This window comes from Crinia signifera, chromosome 7 (assembly GCF_055691185.1).
Source record: "Crinia signifera chromosome 7, ASM5569118v1, whole genome shotgun sequence".
NCBI lineage: Eukaryota > Metazoa > Chordata > Amphibia > Anura > Myobatrachidae > Crinia > Crinia signifera.
In genome coordinates, this window is record NC_139223.1 from 124475512 (window position 1) to 124494009 (window position 18498).

At 50.2% G+C, this 18498-nt stretch overlaps 1 protein-coding gene across 1 annotated transcript in view; it reads right to left on the reverse strand.

Annotated features, from left to right (window-relative positions):
- LOC146020526 (sterol 26-hydroxylase, mitochondrial-like) overlaps nucleotides 1-18498 on the reverse strand; it is a 93220-nt gene that overhangs the window by 31580 nt on the left and 43142 nt on the right. Inside the window, exon 4 of the mRNA XM_083153723.1 lies at nucleotides 4704-4901. Coding sequence (XP_083009849.1) covers nucleotides 4704-4901 — 198 coding nt within the window. The remainder of the gene's footprint in view (nucleotides 1-4703; nucleotides 4902-18498) is intronic.

Here is an 18498-nt window from a genome sequence, read left to right on the forward strand (position 1 = left end):
TCAGCGACTGGAGCACCTGGATGGAACACTGCAGCAAGGAGAGAGTACCAGCGACAACACTTGCATAGCAGAATGACAAATGAAGCACTAGCAATGAGATGAGAGCTATCAGGATACTTATACCCATGGCTTGGCCAGGATTGGCCGGGCAGGTATCCTAGGAGATCAACTCATTGCCGGATTGGATGAACCAGACATGTGACTGACAACAGCATGGCAGCCACCATGTCTGGCTAAGGCGGGAAACAGTGTTTGGAGACGCCATGCTCGTGGCCAGGAGCAATGGCGGTGGACATGAAACTTGCTGAGCAAAGGATACTGTCTCTGCTGGTGAGGAGAGCGGTGCACCGCGCAGCCGCAGACTCAGCAGCGCTGAGAGGACTGGAGGATGACTGACATGGAGGCGCACATCGCTCAGGATGCCGCCTGTACTGGGACTTGTACCGCAAGCTGAGCCTGCGCAGGCACTTAGCCGGAAAGAGAACTTGTTTTAACACCCGGATCGTGACAGCACCCACCCCCCCCCCCCCATTTAGGGGTGGTCCCAGGACACCTCTTAGGCTTGGTTGGAAACTTGGCGTGGAACGCCCGGATAAGTCTTGGAGCATGGACATCTACTGCATTGGTCCAGGATTGTTCCTCAGGGCCATAACCCTTCCAATCGATCAGATATTGCAGGCGACCATATCGGATGCGAGAGTCCAAGATTTTACTGACCTCATATTCTGTTCCACGTTGAGTACAGACCTTAGGTGCTTTGGGGAGCTTGGAATGAAAGCGATTTAGAACCAGCGGTTTCAATAACGAGATGTGGAATGTGGCTGGTACATTCAAGTACGGAGGCAATTTCTCAACAGGTAATGGACCAATATAACGGGGAGTGACCTTCATTGATGGCACTCTTAATCTCAGGTTCTTAGTGGATAACCAGACACGATCTCCTGGTCGGAGGGCTGGTACAGCTCTGCGTTTCCTGTCGGCAAATTTTTTGTACCTTTTTGAAGCTTTCAGAAGAGATGAACGAATAAGCTTCCAGGTTTTGCTGAACTGCCGGATGGTCGCATCAACAGCTGGCACTGAAGACACCGGTTGCAAACTGAAATCAGGAACTCGAGGATGGAACCTGTAATTGGCAAAGAAAGGAAAGACATTTGAAGAAGAGTTATATTGGTTATTATGGCAGAACTCTGCCCATGGAAGAAGTTGAGCCCAGTCGTCTTGAGCAGAAGATACATATGTGCGCAGGAAAGCTTCAAGGTCTTGATTCACCCTCTCCGTTTGGCCATTTGTTTGGGGGTAATAAGCTGTGGAGAACTTGAGCTTTACTTGCAGGAGTGCACACAGACTTCGCCAGAATTTGGCCACGAATTGGACTCGTCTATCTGAAATTATTTCAAGTGGCAGTCCATGAAGCTTAAATATCTCTTTTATGAAGAGTTGAGACAGCTTGGAAGCTGAAGGAAGACCGGTGAGGGGAATGAAATGGGCCATCTTGGTGAACCGGTCATCAATCACCAAGATGGTGTTGAATTTGTCAGACTCTGGAAGATCAGTTACAAAGTCCATTGAAAGATGCGTCCAAGGACGATGTGGCACTGACAATGGCATCAATTGCCCAGGAGGAGACTGACGACTGGTCTTGTGCTGGGCACACTTAGCACAAGAAGACACAAAGTCCTGTACATGCTGTTTGAGGGACGGCCACCAGTAGGACCTGGTGATAAACTCGTAAGTTTTCTGAATGCCTGCTTGACCAGCAAATTTGGAAGAATGCACCCAATTAAGCAGCTTTTTTCTTAAGGCAGGTTTTACAAAACTTTTCCCAGCAGGGGGTGTGAGATTTGTTACTCCTGTTGTGGAGAAAGCCACTGGATCGATAACTGGGCGAATGAATCCTTTGGCAAGATTTTCTTTGATGTAATCAGCCATGGCTTGAGTCTCTGGAAGAGATAATGGATATGTCCTACCTCTAGGTGGCTCCTTACCAGGAATGAGCTCCATTGGACAGTCCCACGGTCTGTGAGGAGGCAGGATATCGGCACCAGATTTCCTGAATACATCTGAGAAGTCTCTGTCCGAAGGAGGTGGAAGATCTGGAGACTCTGTTGAAGAATTGCAAGCTGGAAGTACCTTTTGGAGACAGGTACCAGAGCAGGAAGGATCCCAGGAAAGAATTTGAGAAGTCTTCCAGTCAATACGAGGATTGTGAAGACGGAGCCAGGGCAGGCCCAGAACCAGCGGATGAGTAGCTCTGGGTAGGACGTAAAAAAGACAAAAGTTCCTTATGCAGAACTCCCACTTTGACTGAAAGAGGTAAAGTTCTGTAGTAGACTGTTGCATCAGGAATTCTACTGCCATCCACTGCAGTAAGAAAGCCAGCCATGGAAATACGTTCTGTGGGCAACCCCCACTTCTGGACCAGTTCAGCAGTCACGAAGTTCCCCGCAGCACCGGAATCAAGAAGTGCAGAAACTGTCTTGAAATGCTGACCAACTTGTAACCATACTGGTAGAATACAATCGGTTGTTGATGGAGAGGACTAAATTACTCCTAGCCTACCCTCTCCTTGACGGGCTAGGAGGAGGAGTTTTCCTGATGCTTTGGGCATGCAGAAATCTGATGCGACGGAGCGGCACAGTAGAGACACAATTGTGCCAGTCGACAACATCGCCGCTCTCCTGGAGACAGACGGAAGCGATTGATCTCCATAGGCTCTTCCTTAGGATGTAACACTGGAGTAGCAGGTGGAGGAACTGGAGAAGCTTGCGTTTTAGCAGGAGGAGTTTTACTGCGTTCAATGGCCCTTTCACGAAAGCGTAGGTCCACTTTAATATATAGTGAAACTAGATCATCTAGTTTAGAGGGTAAGTCTCTGGTAGCAAGTTCATCTTTAATTCTCTCAGACAAACCATGCCAGAATGCTGCATACAGAGCCCCATCGCACCAGGAGAGCTCAGAAGCAAGGATCTGGAACTGGACCAGATAGTGTCCAACGGAGCGGGATCCTTGTTTGAGACGAAGTAGTTCAGTGGAGGCAGAAGTTGCATGCCCAGTCTCATCGAAGATACGCCGGAATGCGGCTACAAAGTTCTTGTAAGAAGACAAGAGGGCATCAGATTTTTCCCACAATCATGAAGCCCAATCTATCGCTGCTCCAGACAGGAGGGAGATGATGTAGGCGACTTTGACTCTCTCTGTGGGAAAGTTGTTAGGTTGCAACTCGAAGTGGATCTCACACTGATTTAAAAAGCCCCTGCAGAACTTGGGGTTCCCATAGAACTTGGTGGGGACAGATAGGTGCAGACGAGGTGCGGCAGCAAATACAGGAGGATGAACGGTAGCTTGAGGTACACTTTCGGGCTCTGGGCCACTGAGAGTGGTCTGTATCTTATCCAGCCGAGATGACAAGTCTTGGAGGCAATGGATCACTTGACCCTGCGCCGCTTCTTGCTGGTCCAAGCGAGCAGCCAGTTGTTGTACAGGGCTGGGTGGCATCGCTTGGCCGGAGGCTGGATCCATCTCTCTAGTGCTTACTGTCACATCAGGGGTCTGCGTCGATGAGACAATCGGTCGGTCGGTATTGGAACCGGGCAGGCTGTAGGAGACCCTTGTGCATATGAGCATGACAGTGCACCCAGAGAAGAGCAGACGATGGTAAAATACAATAAGTTTTATTGTAGAAGAATAATGATGGTACAGGCAGTATGCTTAAACGATGGTATGGAAAATACAGTCTCTATGATGAGAAAGCAATACTACTTGTACTGATGACGGATCGATGGTAAAACATCGGATGGATACTGGAGTGGAGATGTCCGGAGTATTGGACCAGAGGATGAGCTGTGGAATCCAGATGGAATGGATGGAGACAGCTGGAGATGATAATTGGAGTATCAGTTAGGGTCGATGGTGGACCATCGATGGAGCTAGGCTGGAGCTGGTAGGTAAGTATGGCAGTAGGTGGGATCACAGGTGGTATCACAGAGGAGCCTGGATGGACACAGGACTGTAGACCCGGCTGGACACAGGCGATGGTGAACCCAATATTCACAGGCGATTGTGAGCCCGGATGGACACAGCGATGGTGAGCCCGGATGGTTCAGCGACTGGAGCACCTGGATGGAACACTGCAGCAAGGAGAGAGTACCAGCAGACAACACTTGCATAGCAGAATGACAAATGAAGCACTAGCAATGAGATGAGAGCTCCCAGGATACTTATACCCGTGGCTTGGCCCGGATTGGCCGGGCAGGTATCCTAGGAGATCAACTCATTGCCGGATTGGATGAACCAGACATGTGACTGACAACAACATGGCAGCCACCATGTCTGGCTAAGGCGGGAAACAGTGTTTGGAGATGCCATGCTTGTGGCCAGGAGCAATGGCGGCGGACATGGAACTTGCTGAGCAAAGGATACTGTCTCTGCGGGTGAGGAGAGCGGTGCGCCACGCAGCCGCAGACTCAGCAGCGCTGAGAGGACTGGAGGATGACTGACATGGAGGCGCACAGCGCTCAGGACGCCGGCTGTACCGGGACTTAGCCGGTAAGAGAACGTGTTTTAACACCTGGATCGTGACAATAAGTATCTCAAGCTGTCCTAAATGTATAATTATGCTGCCAACAAGGCCTTATTGCCTCTTACCTAAGCCTGGCTTTGTAACCATACCCCCAAATGCGCAACTGTTACATAATTAAACTTACCAAATGCAAAGATGTTGTCCCAGTTTTTAATGTAGAGGTTATAGTAGGGTAGTATATTATTGGTCCAAGCAGGAAAAATGCTGACAAAAACAGAATACTTCAGCATGGCGCCTATTGAATCAATAAACTTTTTAGTTTCCGGTGGAATGTTCTTCTCCAAGCAGCCAATCCGGGTCTCAAACAGGATGTATGAAATTCCTAAAAGATAAAGAAAGAGAATATGATATAAAGTCTGTCCCAACACACACAAGGGGATATTTACTCAACTGTGTGTGTGTGTGTGTGTGTGTGTGTGTGTGTGTCTGTGCGTTATAGAATAAATAACAGGTGCACTTTAGAAAAATTAATAATAAAAAGATCTTGAAACTATTTTTTAGACAAATTGTTTTTATTTTACCTTTTTATATTTACCTCGAGTTCTCATTCCATGGGTGCATGCCAGTGACTTATTTATAATGGGCCCCCAAGTCCCAGGGGGGCCCACACCGCACACACTGCACCCATTTTATAATACTTAACCCTCCAGAGTACTCAGGAAAGCAAGAAAAGAAAAGGATTGTCTTTTTGGTACTTGTTTCCTAGCACGGCCACAACGGCCAAATCAACATAGGGAACAATGTTAAATGGGCCAGAGAACCCAAAAAAAACCCCTGACCAGTGAAATGGCCCCCCAAAAATAGTTAACGCCACCCCACGATCAACGTCAACCCGAAGCGTGGTGAGCGCAGCGAGCCCGCAAGGGGCGGCGGTACGCGTCCTCCGACCTTTTCATACCCCCACTATCCACGTCGGCGTGGAGTTGAGAATAGATTAGTGTGGCGAGCGCAGCGAGCCACCGAGCCCGAAGCGGCAATACCTTCACCGGTAAACGCGTCCCTTCGCGGGCTTCACAGGTATCCACGTCCGCTCGCCACGCTTCGGGCTCGCCACACTAATCTATTCTCAACTCCACACCGACGTGGATAGTGGGGGTATGAAAAGGTCGGAGGACGCGTACCGCCGCCCCTCGCAGGCTCGCTGCGCTCGCCACGCTTCGGGTTGACGTTGATCGGGGGGTGGCGTTAACTATTTTTGGGGGGCCATTTCACTGGTCAGGGTTTTTTTTTGGGTTCTCTGGCCCATTTAACATTGTTCCCTATGTTGATTTGGTTAAATTGAGGCATTTTACATTGTTCCCTATGGGAAATCGCAGGCATCGCATCGGTACCATCTTATGCTTTTTTTGGCCGCATATGATGCGACCGACGCGATTTTGACTTTTTCAATGCATTTCAATGGGAAATCGCGGGCATCGCGTCGGTCGCATCGTAGACCATTAAAAATTACCCGCGATGCCCGCGATTGTGGCCGTGCTAGGAAACAAGTACCGTCTTTTTTGCTGGCGCACTAAAGAGAAAATTTTCAAATGTATTTTTAGTTGTGTACATATAAAAAAAATGTTAATGTGAAATATGTACCACATACATGACTGAACAAACATTGAACAATTAATTAAAATCGATGCACACGCTGGGTGTGTGTTACTTTAATGTGAAATGTATGGCAGATTTATAATATATCTACCGTTTCCTTTTTCTCAGTTTACTGTTCCAATATTGGCTTAGGTCAGCTCAGGTAATGCCACTATATATTACACTGATACCTTTAGGTTAGTGCAGTGTCCGAGATTTATTATAATTGATAGGTGAATATGTTACAATTATTGTGAAGATGTAGTCTTTGCTTAAAGTTTAAATAACAGAGTACTGCAATAAAGGCAGCAGCGCTGCAGGAATCATTGTAAAAATATCCATTGTGCCTTTTTTTTAGAGATATGCGCCGCATGTGCAATAGAGTCTGAGCGCTACAATGCTCTGACTGCACAGTGGGGTGCTGCGTTTTGGCACAGAGGAGGATGACCAAATGGAGGTGGCTGCACACAACCCTCCTTTGCGCCCCTGGTGCAAGAATGTGCCTGAATACCTGAACGTGCCTGAACACACTAGCGCATGAACGAATCTGAGCTCCCAAAACGCCTGAACACCTTAACATGCTCGAACCATTGAATGCACCAATGTGTTCAAACCCCTGAGCTCACCAACGCGCTCAAACACCCGAGCGCATAAACGCGTCAGAATGCCCGAACGCACATGAATGCCTGAACGTGCACCAACACCTGAGCGCTTGAATACGCTAGCGCAGGAACGCATTCAAGTGGCCAAAAACTCCTGAACACCTTAAATCGCTCGAACACCCTTGTGCACCTAAAAACCCGGGCACCCCCGAACACCCAAATAACAGAGCGCCCCAACGTGCCTGAGTGCATAAACCTGGGGTAGCCAACCCTAGTCCTCGAGAGCTACTAACAGTGCATGTTTTGCAGGTCTCCTCACAGAATCAAAAGTGAGCTAATTAGCTCCACCTGCGGATCTTTTAAAATTTGTCAGTGATAAATGAGTGCAGCTGTGCAGCAGCTAGGTTGTCTGGAAAATGTGTACTGTTGGTAGCTCTCGAGGGCTAGGGTTGGCTACCACTGGCATAAACGCTCCAAAACACTCAAGCGCATGAATGCGCAAGAACACCCAAGCACCCAAATGCACCTGAACACCCGAGCACACCAAAGTGCCAAGTGCCCTAATACCTAAGTGGGTGCACAAACACATTAAAGTGACCAAACACTGAAGTCCCACAGATCTTTAGCTGCATCTTCTGATCTTCCATGCAATCAACTCGATTGAGAATGATTTGCTGTATAAAAATCATCCGAAACTCTGCCGATAGGGCCAAAAATCGCTGTAGTGTGTGGACACATTACCGTATATACTCGAGTATAAGCCAAGTTTTTCAGCCTTTTTTTTGGGCTGAAAAAGCCAAGGCTTTTTACATAGGGGTGGCTACGGCAACATGGCCGCCAGCCTCCTGCACTGAGGACATGTCTAGTGCAGGAGGCCTGGCCGCTGTAGAGTGGAGCCGGGCAGCGCCGTGGAGTTGGATGGCCGGACGTAGGAGTAGGTCAGCGGCGGCCGCGCACCCCCCCACCCACCGTGGAGCAGTGGTCAGCAGCGCACCCCCAATCCCCTGGAGCAGGTCAGCGGCAGCCGCACGCAACCCCTCCAGTGGATCGGACGTTGGAGGAGGTCAGCGGCAGCTGCTTTCCCCCCTCAGACATATGCTATTAGTGATTTCACTATTTTCTAGGGAATGTACTTTAACTCTCAAATTCAGTTGCAGTGCAGGGAGAGCAGCCTGTGTTGTCCTGTGTAGTGGGAGCAGCCTGTTGTATCCTGTGCAGGGGGAGCAGCCTGTGGTGTCCTGGTATTATTATACAGGAAAATGTACCCATAGCTGCTGCATTTCCCACCCTAGGTAAGGTTTCCCATTTTTTTGTGGTAAAATTAGGTGCCTCGGCTTATATTCGGGTCGACTTATACTCGAGTATATACGGTAAGTGCTAGTAGCTTGCTGCCAGCTAGGTGCATCATAGGCATGAACCTTGACTGGGGATAAGTTCCATAAAGCATGTGCCATGCTGGAGATGGAGAAGGATGATAGCTAAGAGGTGACACGATAAACAACAGAGTGGGAGAGTTTAGGGGTAAAGAGGTGAAAAATAGTATATCGTCAGCATAGAATTGGTATTGTTGGCCAAACAAACTGATAGAAGAGAAGAGGGTGTGACTCATGTAACTCCAGAGCAATGTTGACCACTGTGCTCAACCTTATTTGCTCTGGTGTATTTCCTCTCTGTTACTCTGAAACCTACCATTACCCACTGAAACTCCCCTCTATTCCAACTCTATTCTTAATCACTAACAGTGGCGTAACAATGGAGGGTGTAGGGGATGCAGTTGCTATCGGGCCCGGCGGCTGGGAGGGCCCGAGACCAAGCTAGAAATACCCTGCAGCTTCCTTACAAGTCCAGCTTCCGGCGCTGATGAGACACGGCTGCGTACTGTGGAAACCCGGCACTGTGCAGTGGCGCCTGAGAAACCGTGCTGTGCAGTGGCGCCTGATACCCGGCGTTGGTGGTGCGGAGACCTGGCACTGTGCAGTGGCGGCTGATACCTGGCGCTGGTGGTGCGGAGACCTGGCGCAGCGGAGATTGGGCAGTGTGTTGCAGTTTAGTGTGAAGACCCGGTGGTGTGTGTGCGGTGTGAAGACCCGGCAGGGTGAAGACTCGGTGCTGCCAGAGGTAGTGTCACTGTCCAGGGTGGGTGGGTGGGGGGAGGTACACAGCGGGACCTTTACTGGGAGGGGGTGGGTAATTAAAAGGTACAGGTAGCAGCACCTGTACTGGGTAAGGGGGGAGGGGGGGCGTTAATTAATATGTAAATAGCAGCACCTGCACTGGGTAGGTGGGGGGGCGGGTGGTGATTAAAAGGTACACAGAGGCACCGTACAGTCTCTCTACCTGCGCTGTCTCTCTCTTTCTCACACACATCCTCTCTGACAGTTTCTCTCCCCAACTCTTCCTTGTGGTCTCTTTTTTTTCTCTTTCCCTGACACTGCCTATCTATCTGGATAAGTGATTGAATAGACATACTTGCCTACCTGGCCCTCTCCATGAGGGAGAAAATGCTCTGTTTCTGGTCTTCCCTGGTAATGTATGATTGCCATCACCTGTGGTGAAGATCTGGGGTTCTGCCAGCGCTCAAATAACAGCTATACGAAGGGGCTGCTGAGTAATGAGCCGTCCTAGCTCAAGATTTAGCTTTAGTAGTAGAGTATGGATTAACTCTGCGCTCACCTTCTAACAACCTCCTCTGTGTGTATTAGGAGGGTTGTTTTGATGTGTGAGTGCAGGATAAGAGATGGCTCAGTGACCGTGTGCCCAATGAGATAACCGAATGGCAAAAAACCTTTGAACTGTGGAAACGGTATGAGCCCCGCGCTCACCTTCTAATGTTATTAATGAGAGTGCAACTAGCTCTTGCTAGTGTGGGGTTAATGATAGGAGGTATACAATATTGTGATGCAAAAGTGGAGTTTATTTACAAGTGCAATATCATACAATAGATGTGAAGCTGCATGGATGCACACTTGCCAAGGGGGGAGGGGAGGGGGGAATGGGTAGGTGCACGGTGTGTGGACCTTACAGTAGCCCCAGTAGATCAGCTCTCACTGATAAGTGTCTGCTAATTGCTGGTACTGTGAAACTGCTTGGAAATGAGTCTGGGTGGGTAATGTTCATATATCTGTGTTTGGGCAATGCACAGATAGGGGAGGGGATAGAAGAGCAAGTCTCTGTGTGAAATGTCTGGGGGGTCAAGGTGAGTGCGTGAATGGCACCGGGGGCTGGCGTCCCTAACCCAGCCGGTGGTGCATTGCACACTTGCCCGATACCCTGTAGGCCGGTGTTATCCAGATGTCCCTCACCGCGAGTTTCTGATGTCTTCACCGGCGCCTGCGCTGATGGCAGGTCTGCCGGCTATGATTCCACACTGCTGCAACTACTGCCGCCGTCACTTCCGGGTTCAGCTGGAGAGCGTCGGCCGGGAGTGACAGGGCAGGAGGAGCAATGTGCGCTCCACTCCCTGCTGCAACGGGAGGAGACTTGGTGAAGGCTGGATGCAGACTTATGTCAACTTGTGCTGTTGTGGTAGATATGTATCCAACGCGTTTCAACTGCTGTGCGGTCTTTGTCAAGGATCCTTGACAAAGTTATCACGTTTACTGTACCAACAACCATCTGATTTTTTACCAAGATAAAGTGAAGATACTCCACTTATATTTGAAGAGATACCATTGAATTTGTATTCTCCTATTACAATGGAGAAATTTACCCAAACGATTTTCAATTTAAAAAATAATAAGATGCCAGGGCTAAATGAAATCCAAATTGAACTTCATAAAAAAAAACACAGGAACTGTAGGAAATGATAGGTTTCCTGCTTCTATACCAAACACTCTGACTAAGTAAGGATTCCAATTACTACATGCTCATCTCTCCTTACACCGGATGTACACATTGTGACTAAAATCCTTAGATAAAAAAAGGTGACTACTAGACTTACCGGCAGTCATCAGACTGGCCCTATTCCCGCAGAGACTACTGCTATACTACTACACTTACCGCCAGTCATCAGACTGGCCCTATTCCTGCAGAGACCACTGCTATACTACTTCACTTACCGCCAGTGATCAGACTGGCCCTATTCCCGCAGAGACTACTGCTATACTACTACACTTACCGCCAGTCATCAGACTGGCCCTATTCCTGCAGAGACCACTACTATACTACTTCACTTACCGCCAGTGATCAGACTGGCCCTATTCCCGCAGAGACTGCTGCTATACTACTACACTTACCGCCAGTCATCAGACTGGCCCTATTCCCGCAGAGACCGCTGCTATACTACTACACTTACCGCCAGTGATTAGACTGGCCCTATTCCTGCAGAGACCGCTGCTATACTACTACACTTACCGCCAGTGATCAGACTGGCCCTATTCCCGCAGAGACCTCTGCTATACTACTACACTTACCGCCAGTGATCAGACTGGCCCTATTCCTGCAGAGACCACTGCTATACTACTACACTTACCGCCAGTGATTAGACTGGCCCTATTCCTGCAGAGACCACTGCTATACTACTACACTTACCGCCAGTGATCAGACTGGCCCTATTCCCGCAGAGACCACTGCTATACAACTACACTTACCGCCAGTGATCAGACTGGCCCTATTCCCGCAGAGACCACTGCTATACTACTTCACTTACCGCCAGTGATCAGACTGGCCCTATTCCCGCAGAGACCGCTGCTATACTACTACACTTACCGCCAGTGATCAGACTGGCCCTATTCCCGCAGAGACCACTGCTATACAACTACACTTACCGCCAGTGATCAGACTGGCCCTATTCCCGCAGAGACCACTGCTATACTACTTCACTTACCGCCAGTGATCAGACTGGCCCTATTCCCGCAGAGACCTCTGCTATACTACTACACTTACCGCCAGTGATCAGACTGGCCCTATTCCTGCAGAGACCACTGCTATACTACTACACTTACCGCCAGTGATTAGACTGGCCCTATTCCTGCAGAGACCACTGCTATACTACTACACTTACCGCCAGTGATCAGACTGGCCCTATTCCTGCAGAGACCACTGCTATACAACTACACTTACCGCCAGTGATCAGACTGGCCCTATTCCCGCAGAGACCGCTGCTATACTACTTCACTTACCGCCAGTGATCAGACTGGCCCTATTCCCGCAGAGACCGCTGCTATACTACTACACTTACCGCCAGTGATCAGACTGGCCCTATTCCTGCAGAGACCACTGCTATACAACTACACTTACCGCCAGTGATCAGACTGGCCCTATTCCCGCAGAGACCGCTGCTATACTACTTCACTTACCGCCAGTGATCAGACTGGCCCTATTCCCGCAGAGACCGCTGCTATACTACTACACTTACCGCCAGTGATCAGACTGGCCCTATTCCTGCAGAGACCGCTGCTGTACTACTTCACTTACCGCCAGTGATCAGACTGGCCCTATTCCCGCAGAGACCGCTGCTATACTAATACACTTACCGCCAGTGATCAGACTGTTCTTATTCCCGCAGAGACCGCTGCTATACTACTACACTTACCGCCAGTGATCAGACTGGGCCTATTCCTGCAGAGACCGCTGCTATACTACTACACTTACCGCCAGTGATCAGACTGGCCCTATTCCTGCAGAGACCACTGCTATACTACTATCCTTATCGCCAGTGACCAGACTGGCCATATTACTGCAGAGACCACTGCTATACTACTACACTTACCGCCAGTGATCAGGCTGGCCCTATTCCTGCAGAGACCACTGCTATACTACTACACTTACCGCCAGTGATCAGACTGGCCCTATTCCTGCAGAGACCACTGCTATACTACTACACTTACCGCCAGTGATTAGACTGGCCCTATTCCTGCAGAGACCACTGCTATACTACTACACTTACCGCCAGTGATTAGACTGGCCCTATTCCTGCAGAGACCACTGCTATACTACTACACTTACCGCCAGTGATCAGACTGGCCCTATTCCTGCAGAGACCACTGCTATACAACTACACTTACCGCCAGTGATCAGACTGGCCCTATTCCCGCAGAGACCGCTGCTATACTACTACACTTACCGCCAGTGATCAGACTGGCCCTATTCCTGCAGAGACCACTGCTATACAACTACACTTACCGCCAGTGATCAGACTGGCCCTATTCCCGCAGAGACCACTGCTATACTACTTCACTTACCGCCAGTGATCAGACTGGCCCTATTCCCGCAGAGACCGCTGCTATACTACTACACTTACCGCCAGTGATCAGACTGGCCCTATTCCTGCAGAGACCGCTGCAATACTACTACACTTACCGCCAGTGATCAGACTGGCCCTATTCCTGCAGAGACCGCTGCTATACTACTACACTTACCGCCCGTGATCAGACTGGCCCTATTCCCGCAGAGACCACTGCTATACTACTTCACTTACCGCCAGTGATCAGACTGGCCCTATTCCCGCAGAGACCGCTGCTATACTACTACACTTACCGCCAGTGATCAGACTGGCCCTATTCCTGCAGAGACCGCTGCAATACTACTACACTTACCGCCAGTGATCAGACTGGCCCTATTCCTGCAGAGACCGCTGCAATACTACTACACTTACCGCCAGTGATCAGACTGGCCCTATTCCTGCAGAGACCACTGCTATACTACTATCCTTATCGCCAGTGATCAGACTGGCCCTATTCCTGCAGAGACCGCTGCTGTACTACTTCACTTACCGCCAATGATCAGACTGGCCCTATTCCCGCAGAGACCGCTGCTATACTACTACACTTACCGCCAGTGATCAGACTGGCCTTATTCCCGCAGAGACCGCTGCTATACTACTACACTTACCGCCAGTGATTAGACTGGCCCTATTCCTGCAGAGACCACTGCTATACTACTACACTTACCGCCAGTGATTAGACTGGCCCTATTCCTGCAGAGACCACTGCTATACTACTACACTTACCGCCAGTGATCAGACTGGCCCTATTCCTGCAGAGACCACTGCTATACAACTACACTTACCGCCAGTGATCAGACTGGCCCTATTCCCGCAGAGACCGCTGCTATACTACTACACTTACCGCCAGTGATCAGACTGGCCCTATTCCTGCAGAGACCACTGCTATACAACTACACTTACCGCCAGTGATCAGACTGGCCCTATTCCCGCAGAGACCACTGCTATACTACTTCACTTACCGCCAGTGATCAGACTGGCCCTATTCCCGCAGAGACCGCTGCTATACTACTACACTTACCGCCAGTGATCAGACTGGCCCTATTCCTGCAGAGACCGCTGCAATACTACTACACTTACCGCCAGTGATCAGACTGGCCCTATTCCTGCAGAGACCGCTGCTATACTACTACACTTACCGCCCGTGATCAGACTGGCCCTATTCCCGCAGAGACCACTGCTATACTACTTCACTTACCGCCAGTGATCAGACTGGCCCTATTCCCGCAGAGACCGCTGCTATACTACTACACTTACCGCCAGTGATCAGACTGGCCCTATTCCTTCAGAGACCGCTGCAATACTACTACACTTACCGCCAGTGATCAGACTGGCCCTATTCCTGCAGAGACCGCTGCAATACTACTACACTTACCGCCAGTGATCAGACTGGCCCTAATCCTGCAGAGACCACTGCTATACTACTATCCTTATCGCCAGTGATCAGACTGGCCCTATTCCTGCAGAGACCGCTGCTGTACTACTTCACTTACCGCCAATGATCAGACTGGCCCTATTCCCGCAGAGACCGCTGCTATACTACTACACTTACCGCCAGTGATCAGACTGGCCTTATTCCCGCAGAGACCGCTGCTATACTACTACACTTACCGCCAGTGATCAGACTGGGCCTATTCCTGCAGAGACCGCTGCTATACTACTACACTTACCGCCAGTGATCAGACTGGCCCTATTCCTGCAGAGACCACTGCTATACTACTATCCTTATCGCCAGTGACCAGACTGGCCATATTACTGCAGAGACCACTGCTATACTACTACACTTACCGCCAGTGATCAGGCTAGCCCTATTCCTGCAGAGACCACTGCTATACTACTACACTTACCGCCAGTGATCAGACTGGCCCTATTCCTGCAGAGACCACTGCTATACTACTACACTTACCGCCAGTGATCAGACTGGCCCTATTCCTGCAGAGACCACTGCTATACAACTACACTTACCGCCAGTGATCAGACTGGCCCTATTCCCGCAGAGACCGCTGCTATACTACTACACTTACCGCCAGTGATCAGACTGGCCCTATTCCTGCAGAGACCACTGCTATACAACTACACTTACCGCCAGTGATCAGACTGGCCCTATTCCCGCAGAGACCACTGCTATACTACTTCACTTACCGCCAGTGATCAGACTGGCCCTATTCCCGCAGAGACCGCTGCTATACTACTACACTTACCGCCAGTGATCAGACTGGCCCTATTCCTGCAGAGACCGCTGCAATACTACTACACTTACCGCCAGTGATCAGACTGGCCCTATTCCTGCAGAGACCGCTGCTATACTACTACACTTACCGCCCGTGATCAGACTGGCCCTATTCCCGCAGAGACCACTGCTATACTACTTCACTTACCGCCAGTGATCAGACTGGCCCTATTCCCGCAGAGACCGCTGCTATACTACTACACTTACCGCCAGTGATCAGACTGGCCCTATTCCTGCAGAGACCGCTGCAATACTACTACACTTACCGCCAGTGATCAGACTGGCCCTATTCCTGCAGAGACCGCTGCAATACTACTACACTTACCGCCAGTGATCAGACTGGCCCTATTCCTGCAGAGACCACTGCTATACTACTATCCTTATCGCCAGTGATCAGACTGGCCCTATTCCTGCAGAGACCGCTGCTGTACTACTTCACTTACCGCCAATGATCAGACTGGCCCTATTCCCGCAGAGACCGCTGCTATACTACTACACTTACCGCCAGTGATCAGACTGGCCTTATTCCTGCAGAGACCGCTGCTATACTACTACACTTACCGCCAGTGATCAGACTGGGCCTATTCCTGCAGAGACCGCTGCTATACTACTACACTTACCGCCAGTGATCAGACTGGCCCTATTCCTGCAGAGACCACTGCTATACTACTATCCTTATCGCCAGTGACCAGACTGGCCATATTACTGCAGAGACCACTGCTATACTACTACACTTACCGCCACTGATCAGGCTAGCCCTATTCCTGCAGAGACCGCTGCTATACTACTACACTTACCGCCAGTGATCAGACTGGCCCTATTCCTGCAGAGACCACTGCTATACTACTACACTTACCGCCAGTGATCAGACTGGCCCTATTCCTGCAGAGACCGCTGCTATACTACTACACTTACCGCCAGTGATCAGACTGGCCGTATTCCTGCAGAGACCGCTGCTATACTACTACACTTACCGCCCGTGATCAGACTGGCCCTATTCCTGCAGAGACCCCTGCTATACTACTACACTTACCGCCAGTGATCAGACTGGCCCTATTCCTGCAGAGACCCCTGCTATACTACTACACTTACCGCCAGTGATCAGACTGGCCCTATTCCTGCAGAGACCGCTGCTGTACTACTACACTTACCGCCAATGACCAGACTGGCCCTATTCCTGCAGAGACCACTGCTATACTACTACACTTACCGCCAGTGCTCAGACTGGCCCTATTCCTGCAGAGACCACTGCTATACTACTACACTTACCGCCAGTGATCAGACTGGCCCTATTCCTGAAGAGACCGCTGCTATACTACTACACTTACCGCCAGTGATCAGACTGGCCCTATTCCTGCAGAGACCACTGCTATACTACTACACTTACCGCCAGTGATCAGACTGGCCCTATTCCTGAAGAGACCACTGCTATACTACTACACTTACCGCCAGTGATCAGACTGGCCCTATTCCTGCAGAGACCACTGCTATACTACTACACTTACCGCCAGTGATCAGGCTGGCCCTATTCCCTCAGAGACCACTGCTATACTACTACACTTACCGCCAGTGATCAGACTGGCCCTATTCCCGCAGAGACCGCTGCTATACTACTACACTTACCGCCAGTGATCATACCGGCCCTATTCCCGCAGAGACCACTGCTATACTACTACACTTACCGCCAGTGATCAGACTGGCCCTATTCCTGCAGAGACCGCTGCTATACTACTACACTTACCGCCAGTGACCAGACTGGCCCTATCCCCGCAGAGACCGCTGCTATACTACTACACTTACCGTCAGTGATCAGACTGGCCCTATTCCTGCAGAGACCCCTGCTATACTACTACACTTACCGCCAGTGATCAGACTGGCCCTATTCCTGCAGAGACCCCTGCTATACTACTACACTTACCGCCAGTGACCAGACTGGCCCTATTCCTGCAGAGACCACTGCTATACTACTACACTTACCGCCAGTGATCAGACTGGCCCTATTCCTGCAGAGACCGCTGCTATACTACTACACTTACCGCCAGTGATCAGACTGGCCCTATTCCTGCAGAGACCCCTGCTATACTACTACACTTACCGCCAGTGATCAGACTGGCCCTATTCCTGCAGAGACCCCTGCTATACTACTACACTTACCGCCAGTGATCAGACTGGCCCTATTCCTGCAGAGACCCCTGCTATACTACTACACTTACCGCCAGTGACCAGACTGGCCCTATTCCTGCAGAGACCACTGGTATACTACTACACTTACCGCCAGTGACCAGACTGGCCCTATTCCTGCAGAGACCGCTGCTATACTACTACACTTACCGCCAGTGATCAGGCTGGCCCTATTCCCTCAGAGACCACTGCTATACTACTACACTTACCGCCAGTGATCAGACTGGCCCTATTCCCGCAGAGACCGCTGCTATACTACTACACTTACCGCCAGTGATCATACCGGCCCTATTCCCGCAGAGACCACTGCTATACTACTACACTTACCGCCAGTGATCAGACTGGCCCTATTCCCGCAGAGACCGCTGCTATACTACTACACTTACCGCCAGTGATCATACCGGCCCTATTCCCGCAGAGACCACTGCTATACTACTACACTTACCGCCAGTGATCAGACTGGCCCTATTCCCGCAGAGACCGCTGCTATACTACTACACTTACCGCCAGTGATCATACCGGCCCTATTCCCGCAGAGACCACTGCTATACTACTACACTTACCGCCAGTGATCAGGCTGGCCCTATTCCCTCAGAGACCACTGCTATACTACTACACTTACCGCCAGTGATCAGACTGGCCCTATTCCCGCAGAGACCGCTGCTATACTACTACACTTACCGCCAGTGATCATACCGGCCCTATTCCCGCAGAGACCACTGCTATACTACTACACTTACCGCCAGTGACCAGACTGGCCCTATTCCTGCAGAGACCACTGGTATACTACTACACTTACCGCCAGTGACCAGACTGGCCCTATTCCTGCAGAGACCACTGCTATACTACTACACTTACCGCCAGTGATCAGACTGGGCCTATTCCTGCAGAGACCGCTGCTATACTACTACACTTACCGCCAGTGATCAGACTGGCCCTATTCCTGCAGAGACCACTGCTATACTACTATCCTTATCGCCAGTGACCAGACTGGCCATATTACTGCAGAGACCACTGCTATACTACTACACTTACCGCCAGTGATCAGGCTAGCCCTATTCCTGCAGAGACCACTGCTATACTACTACACTTACCGCCAGTGATCAGA